Source organism: Propithecus coquereli, unplaced genomic scaffold (genome assembly GCF_000956105.1).
Source record: "Propithecus coquereli isolate 6110/MARCELLA unplaced genomic scaffold, Pcoq_1.0 Scaffold166, whole genome shotgun sequence".
NCBI classification, from domain to species: domain Eukaryota; kingdom Metazoa; phylum Chordata; class Mammalia; order Primates; family Indriidae; genus Propithecus; species Propithecus coquereli.
The window spans coordinates 5,610,321-5,618,685 of record NW_012141191.1 but is presented as its reverse complement, the minus strand read 5'-3'; the positions used below and the strand labels follow the sequence as shown (position 1 = coordinate 5,618,685).

General features: G+C 46.7%; 1 protein-coding gene across 2 annotated transcripts; it reads right to left on the bottom strand.

Moving 5' to 3' along the window:
• Positions 1–1,015: 1,015 nt before the first annotated feature.
• On the bottom strand, positions 1,016–8,063 carry DMRT2 (doublesex and mab-3 related transcription factor 2). 2 transcript variants are annotated; one of them, XM_012641599.1, is made up of 6 exons: positions 7,941–8,063; positions 7,654–7,809; positions 6,332–6,899; positions 4,595–4,697; positions 2,746–2,826; positions 1,016–2,352 (listed from the first exon to the last, which is right to left on the bottom strand). In XM_012641599.1, the coding sequence occupies exons 3-5, from the start codon at positions 6,854–6,856 to the stop codon at positions 2,771–2,773; spliced, it is 684 nt and encodes a 227-aa protein (XP_012497053.1). In that variant the 5' UTR covers positions 6,857–6,899; positions 7,654–7,809; positions 7,941–8,063; the 3' UTR covers positions 1,016–2,352; positions 2,746–2,770. The 2 variants fall into 2 exon arrangements, with proteins under 2 accessions (XP_012497053.1, XP_012497052.1); XM_012641598.1 differs by lacking the exons at positions 2,746–2,826; positions 7,941–8,063.
• Between the last annotated feature and the right edge of the window lie 302 nt (positions 8,064–8,365).

Genomic DNA, 8,365 nt, shown 5'->3' with positions numbered 1-8,365 from the left:
ATTAAAGTCGAACTAACTGGGTCTTGATTTGCTGTATTGAGAAAACTATGACATCTTAGAATTTGATTTGGGATGCACAGGTAAGGTCTTAAGAGATGAATTTAATACTCCCATAAATGCCTTACTCTAATTTTATCAATATATGGAACAACAGTTAACATTTTGTTGAGCAAAACAAGACAGTAACAAGAAACTTAAAAACGGAAGAAAGGGTATTAAAAATCAAGACGCCACCCTCATGTTGTGATAAATATCTGCAGGCTTCAGCAAATGTCAGTTGAAGCAATTTGAATAGTAAATGTTTTCATGTCAGAAGAGAGCTGCGCTGAAAGTCTTTGACACTGGTACAAATGTGGGAGACATAAAGCTGATACTCAGGGACCAGCTGAGAGTTGCCACTGGGCCTGCATCCAAATGCCTGCTGTCTCCAGTACTTGTCTAACAGTGGACTAACACAAGAGCTGAGAGGAGGTCTGGGCCCCACCGTGGGCTGAAATGACGCACCTTACAAGTGAACCTGATTTGTGGCCCCTAGTAACCTAAAATCATAGAATGTTCAAAGAAACTAGAAATGTGCAAAGGAATGTTCCTTTCCTAGAAAGGAAGCTTAAGGCTCCCCCCATGCACCTTCCCACTAGGGAAAGAACCCGTGCCCCAGGGAGTCAAAAGAAATCCATCCCAAGAACCCACAGCATCATATAAATGAGATATTATACTTGATTTCCCTTCAAATTAATTCAACTTCATCCAAGCACATGAAATCAAGATACTGTAAACGTGCAAACAGCCCCATGTTCTCCTTAAAGTTATTTTTGCCTCAGTTTTAAACAGCTAAATTGATGTGCCCTCCAAAATGCAAAACTAAAGCATTTTAAGTGTTTTCCTGTGGCCCCCAGTGACCATTAAGAGTGCTTGAAAATATACAGAATTATATTTTAATACCAAAATAAAAAACACATTTCAAGGATGCCAGCTTTTCATCTAGATAGAGACAGCTATTTGCTTCAGCAAATACTGGGTCTTTTAGGTGACAATGTCGATTTTATTGCTTTTTGAAATGCTATGTAAAGCATGAAACTTTACAATTTGCACATTAGGCAATTTCCATCTTTAAGTTTAAATATATTTATGTGATAAGAAAAAGTACATGCATATGAATATATAGAATTTTTAGAAATCATCATTTTTTACATTAGAAATTTCTTTATACAAACATCTTGACTTTTTTAAAAAAATAGCGAATGACAAGAACCCTCTAAGATGGCAGAAAATCCAGCTTTCTGTATAAGCAGTTTCACTGAGAGACATGAGTGATGGCTGACGAAGGCCTCTTAAGAATAGACTCAACAGAAAATGACAGTGGCTCACTCACTGAGAGTTTTGTTCCAACTTGTTTGGCTACGAAAAGGTCTTTTGCACATCTATCTATAGTAAATGTGTACTTCTGGTTTTCTTTGACTAAACACTCTCTGTGTTTCTTAGAGGTCTCTTCAAAGGCATCTTTGACAAATGATGTTTTCAACTCAGGAGCTGATGCATCGTTAAGCGTTTGCTGGAATAGTGAGTGGAATGGATTATGTTTAAGTGGCAGAGGGTGCTTTGTGTTTTCTTTGCTGATCTTGGTTAAGACGTGTCCTTGAGCTGCCAGGGAGTCCGTGTCAACAATGGGAGAAAAATTCCGTCGGGGTGGGGAGAATGCAGACCTCTCAGGGACAGCCTGATGACCCTGAAGGTCACTTCTACAGGTCTGGACCTCGGGAGTGTGAGGCAGCATCAGGGAGCCTTCCAATTTCGGTGGCATCATGTCATGCTCTACACTGAGTACATCCTGGACTCGTGCTCCCTTCAAGTCCCAGCTGGCCCCAGGCTTCAGGGCTTGAACAGAAGTGGTGGCATTTAGCAGGCACTGCTGGTAGAGGAGGGTGTCACTAATGGGGCCACACTTGGGCCAAACTAAAAATCTCGAGGACAAGGGATACTGTCTATAAGTCGTGGCCACACTGACATTGGAAGAAATTAGTTCCATATTCCCAGACCCTGAATACTGCATGGTTAGATCAAGGCAGGTAGGCAAAAAATTGCAGAAATCCTCGCTTGGTGGTTCCACCGGGCTGGGGCTGTAGGCAGTTTTGTAGGAGCTATATTCAGGTCCAGGCACCATGCGGTTGGGCAGGAACAAGGCAGCAGCTTGGGAAGTTTCCAACATCTCCCTCTCTTTATATTCCCTCTCCAGCATAATGTTCTCCAACTCTTTATCAGCAAAAGCTCTTCTTTTCCTCATCCTGTCACTAACTGGGGGAGGTAGAGGGAAGGTCCCTCCTATATAAGTGTCCGCTGGAATGGGGCGATAGCCTAAAATAAGCAAACATTGCACATGAAAGTGATTAACATCTAAGGAACGAAAACCTGGAAATCCAGAAGGCAAGAGAAACACTACAAATCAGTAACAATTATTTACAGTTCTATATCACTAATATTTTAATACAGAAAGCAAAAGTATAAGTTCGGTTTAAAATAGTTTCCTTTGGGGGAAGGATATCCACATTTAAACTTTTTGTTATTGTTGTTTTTGTTGTTATAGGTTTATTTGCTTGCTTGCTTTGACAGGCACACTTTATTGACTGAAATATTAATATTCTTCCCAGGCCCTCATACATTAAGAGACAAAGCTACTCATCTTGCTTCAATTAACGTTTTATTATTACCCATGTCATCTTTTTTCATTATTAAAAAATATATCTATACCTAGGGCTGATGTCACTTTTATTTTCTAAAGATGGCTCATTATGTACACATTGTTACAGTTGTAGAATAATCCAAGGAGAACTAGGAAAAAAGAGAAAGAAAGTTAAAGGAGATTAGTGAATAGAAAAAGAAAAAGACTCAGGAAATAGAGAAGCATAGAAAATTGAAAAGAGCTGTTAACTAGTCAAACACACTCTGCAGTGAACAATTTCACCAGGTCCCTTCCCCTGATTACCAGTGCAAACAAAACAAAAAAATAGGGGTAGGGAGATGGTATTCCTTTCTATACTAAAAATATAAGACATGTTTCCCAAGCTCTAATCATGTTTGCCAGATACCAAAACGGTTAAACAAGCAATCATTAGAACACAGATTAAGTCATCACATGAATAGGGACAAAGTTAAAAACAAAGATTAGTGTAACATAAATGGAATTCCTGGTTGCATAAAATACTTTGAGTATTTCATCATCCCCAAGCACTAGCACTCACCTCTATCAAATTTGTTTGAAGAATCCATTGTTATATTTGTGTTTACATAGTGACAAACCTATCATACTCATTTGCAAATAAAATAAAATTTGAAAATTAATGTTTCCATCTCTATGGTAAGTTTTGCCAGGAAGTTATTTACTTGAATTTACTCTTCCATTTAGTCCTCCCACTTCTCAAGTTGCTTTGGCACAATTTCAGTTTATCAATGTGGTCCCTATTGTTATAAATCTGTTTATCCAGTATGTAACCAAATTCATTTTTAATTCATGAGAAACCAGTCTAAGGTCAGAAGTACACAACAGGGTGAGACAAGAAGGAACTTCAAACCTTCCCAGGACCAACTAAAGTCAGAAGCCATACAAGGAAAAAACAGAATTCAAATGTCTACTTTTTTAAAAAATCTGCTTTCAACCTGAATTTCATGAAATGGCAGTGATTAAAGCAAATATAAACTTTCCTTTAAATTTAAAGAAATATGTGAAAGATAGTAATATTATTGATCAGGTCAATAAATAAATTCCACACCCAAATAGAGATACTTAAAAAAATCAGTAATATTTTCAGAAAAATTAATGTATCCCCAAGCTTTAGCAAAAGTGAAAACACGGAGAGAGAAAGAGATTTGACTGTTCAAATTTAACCTCCACTTCCCTTAATTCAAAATCTTTTCCAGACTCTATAACCTCGACTATCAAAAATGGTAAAATGAAGCGTGGAATAACAGCAATTACCTAGACAATCCAGGGAGGAAAATAGTATAGTGAAAAAGAGTGGAATCTGAGGTTGAACTTCCAAACTAGAGGTCTTCATAGGTCGAGGATAGCTGTTAAACTCCTCACTTGACTTACTCTAGCTATTCAGTTCCTGCTACAACCAAGTGTTCCGTCATTTTGTTTTGTTTTATTTTGTTAATTTATTTATTTCCTTTCAGGACATCTGCTCCAGGATCACCTGGCAGTGTATCTCTGTATGTCCTTCACGCTGGGGCAAATTTCACATGCACTTCATGTTAACTCATTAATCATTAAGCAGACAACAAAACTATCAAGATTCTTAAAATGATGGTGACAAAGCCTCAGCAGGTATGTGAGATTCATTTTCCCAGGTCATGGTTTCCTTCCTAGAGGAAAGCTTTCTTGCACAGAGGCCGTGCTAATTTTCTCTGTATTCTTCAGTTTTAGTATACATCCTGCCAAAGAGAGCACCTAGAGGAAAACTCCCTAATAGAAAGTACCTTCCCCTCACATAGCACCTTCACAGGCTAATAAATATGCCTGAAAAAAATAAATATGCTTGGATCATGAGAGTTATTCAACTCAGTTTAAAAAGCTAAAGGATAATTTTGCATGTTTTACCTTCTAAAATGCTTTTGGCCAGCAAACTGGGTGCCCTGACTTGCCTCTGGTACACTGCTTTGCGCTCGAAATTATTCTGTTTCCCAGAAAGCCCCTTCTTGTCCTGTAAACACAAGAAACATAATCAACAATGCCCTGAAAGAAACTGTGAGAGAGAAGGGAGAAGGCAGGGGCATCAGCAAATCTTCTAGAAACTCTTACCAATCTAAATGTATTTATTTTCACATCCTGCGTGAAAAATGATTCCAAACAAATTCATATCGGCAACCCTTAATCCTAGGGCAATGAGCTGGAGGCTGTCTGAAGCTACCAACTGGTGAGCTGGGCCCCTGGCTTTCTCTAGCAAAGAGTCACCCCAGACTCTTCTTTCACAGAAGATCCGTGGCCAGAAGAGGAGGGACATCCCAGAGAAAGTGAAATCCACGGTGGGGCAGACAATAGGAGCCTTTCCTGGAGAGAGTGTTGTGCCAAATGGCTTCATCATGGACACTCACTGGACTGACAGAAGGTGCCCAAAGCCTGTTGTTGGGCAGTGACTCAGGGCAGGTTTCTTCTTGTGGGAGGGCGGGTGAGATGGAGTGCTGGGGGGTGAGGGGAAGATATGAGAGTTTCCTAGGTCTGGCCACAAACTCTAGATTGTTCACTGGACATGAAAGTAAACAAAACATCTTGGAGGCCTCAGAACGCAAAACAAGGATACTCCCCACCCTCGCCTTGTGATTCTGGGCCCTTCCACACCTCCGTGCCACCCAACCAGGCCGGGAGAATGCTTAAGAACCAAGGGCTGGCGAGAACCCATGGGGAACAGACGCAGGAGGAAGCCGAGCCCAGAACCAGGACCAGGTCCATTGCACTCTTAGGGGCCCTCAGGAGGCTTTCCCATTGGGGGTCACTGCCTTTAGCATGTCTGGTGATCCACTCTTCAGCTCCTCTCCGTCAAAAAGTAAAATCAAAAATCCTCCCTTGTCCTCAGTCTGGGAGGAGGCCCCATAAAGTCTTGCTCTCCATGTGCAGGCACACAAGGAGATACCAATTCTGAGGTTCACGAGCTTCCCTCATAAAGAAAACCCCGGCTCTCATCAGAGCTCCAGTCCCACAAAGGGACGCAGCAAAGACCCGGCTCTTAGAAAGTTTGCCTGGATAGTATGTCAGGGCTCTATGACCTTGAGCTACAGGCACCTAACTTCCCACGCACTTTTTTGTCTCATCCATAAAATGGGTAGCATGTTAGCATATTCTGAATACTTCAAAGGGCCAGGAGACAGCAGAAGCACTGAGTGCACCACCAGTTCCGTGATTCTTCCCTTCTCCTCCCCCCCATCAGCACCACTACTGCAGTGATGAGCCTCCAACTGGACGCCGTGTCCTGGATCAACAACTCTCCTCCCCGCCTGGCCCCCAACACCGCCAAAACAAACTTTTAAATATAAAAAATAAATACATAAGATTATTTTCTCGTCATGTCCCAAATGGGCCTCCCTGCCTTCTTTTTCATACAAAAACTTTTCTGCCAAGTTCCTCAGCGATGCCATGCTCACCACGGCTTTCTCCCTCCCGACCCTGCAAGCCAGGGCAGGCAGAGAAGTGTCCTCACCACTCTTCCGAGGAAGTGCCAGGCGCCACAGGGCCCTGCGCGGGGGAGTGTGGGATAGCTGCCCGTCCCCTCCAGTTCCCCAACCTCCACGGTGGCCCCGGACGCCTCGGCGAGGCGCGCCCCAGGGCCGGGCGGGTACACACCTCGGTGGCCTGCTGCCTCCGGAGCGCCACCTGGGCGGCCATGACGCGCTGCCGCTCCACCACCAGCAGGCAGTTGGCGCACTGGCAGTCGCGCCAGCGACAGAAGCGCTTGTGGCCCTTGAGGCAGGACACCACGCCGTGGTTGCGGCAGCGCGCGCACTTCGGCGTGCGGCTCAGCTTGCGCGGCTCGGCGCCGCCGCCTGCATTCGTGCCGCGCTCCGGGTGCCCGGCACGGGCCGGCAAGGCCTGAGGCGCTGGCGGCAGCCTGGGCGGCAGTCCACCCTGGTGCTCCTGCTGGACCGGCACCCCCGGGGACGCGCCCGCCTCCTCGCCGTCGCCCTCTTCCTCCGCGTCTTCGTCCTCCTCGTCGTCCTCCTCATCGTCCTCGCCGTCCCCGTCGGCCGGCGGCAGGCTGGGCCCGGGCGGCGTTGACGGCGGCGCCCCGCAACTGTTCTCCTCCAGCTCCAGGCTCTCCACGTCGATCTCCCAGTCCCCGGCCGCCGAGCCAGCCTGCCGCTCGGCCATGGCGCTGGGGCCTCTCTTGGGCCTGCACTCAGCCACCCGCACTCTGGGGACACACAAAAAGACCCAAGGAGCCACCGGCCGCCATGAGGGACCATTCCTGAGCCTCGGGCCCAGAGCTCTTGGTCAGCCTGCCTCAGGTCCCTTGATTTACCCTGCTCTCTACACGTTCCTCACATCCGGGCCACACGTGCCTTTCTTGTTATCTCTAGGGCCCCCAGGGATCCACAAACCAACAAGGGTTTTATTTTATTAATTCTAAGTGCTCTGTGAGCACCTGACCTTTAACCGCAGCCTTCTCTGGCTTTACACAGACAAGTCCCTGGGTAACTCGCCGATCACACAAAGTATTGTGTCCAACCAGGCTGACCTAGGCCACTTGTCAGGCTTCCCCATACCCATCATAGTATGGCCAAGATGAATATTAAAATGTCGCTGGAAGAATTCCTTTTGATTACAAGGGCCCCTTCATACCCAGTACCACTCCATGCTTCCCAAATGCCTCTCATCATCCTACACCACCACAAGGACTTCTCCTTGGGCTTGAAGAGGTCCTTTCGTCCTCCCTCCCCAAAATAATCAACTGAAAACCGAAGTGTTGCTTTGGATCATTAGTATCCCATAGGGATGCTGGGCACAAAGCTGCAGATGGCAGTCCAGCAACAAAAGCACTTGGACCGCACAGGGCTGCTTGGTTCACATCTTTAAGGCAAGGCATCCAAGTAAAACAGAAAAGATAAGGAAAGATGATTCACGCCCTTTGCCCTCCCTGACACCCCGAGAGTCATCACAGCACTCACCAAGACTTTGAGGCCCGGGCTAGAGGCCGAGTCAAAAGATATCCAGCTTTGGGATCTGGCTCTCAGGCCGCTGGCTGTGCATGCAAACAGAAATCGGGGTCGCCACCCCCAGACACGAAATCGGGGGCTGACAGCTGGAGGCCCTGAGCGAGCCCACTGGACGGTGGGGGCGGGAAGGGACGGTAGGGAAGTGAGGAGGAGGTGAGTCAAGTCCTCAGTGACCTCGCCTTGTACATCCCGAACTCTGCAAAGTTCTGATCGGTCCTCTGCAGCCTCGGGCGCTTCACCTCGACGAGGCCGCTTTCGGCTTCCTCTGACCCAAGCTGGACGGGAAAGGTCGGGCCACCCCAGCCTGGCTCAGACCGCGGGTTCACCCGGCCGCACGCAGCTGCCTTCAGCGCAGCGGCACTACTTGCAGTCTCCAGTCACCGCTCCCCTTCCTAGTATTATCCGCTCTGGCTCCTGAGCTTTGCGCCCTCTGATTGGCCAGTTGTCAGGCGGTGTGTACGCTGATTGGCCGAAGCACGCCGACGCGCCCCTCCCCGCCGCGCAGCGCTCAGCCAGAGTCCGCCCGCCCGGCCTTCGGTGCAGCGGGGTTGCCGGTCCAGAAGCTAAAACCGAACTGTGACGGTGCCTGCGGGGAAGAAGTCGCCATTTACCTCAAGGACTAAGAAACAAGCAGCGACACACTCTTAGGAGTCGTTTTATTCAC

Coding starts and splice junctions, on each gene's coding strand:
- DMRT2 (XM_012641598.1), bottom strand. CDS start 6,856: ATGGCCGAGCGGCAGGCTGGCTCGGCGGCCGGGGACTGGGAGATCGAC. Junction 4,698..6,331: donor GGAGGCAGCAGGCCACCGAG/GTGTGTACCCGC, acceptor TTGTGTTTACAG/GACAAGAAGGGGCTTTCTGG. Junction 2,353..4,594: donor GGCCAAAAGCATTTTAGAAG/GTAAAACATGCA, acceptor TGCTTATTTTAG/GCTATCGCCCCATTCCAGCG.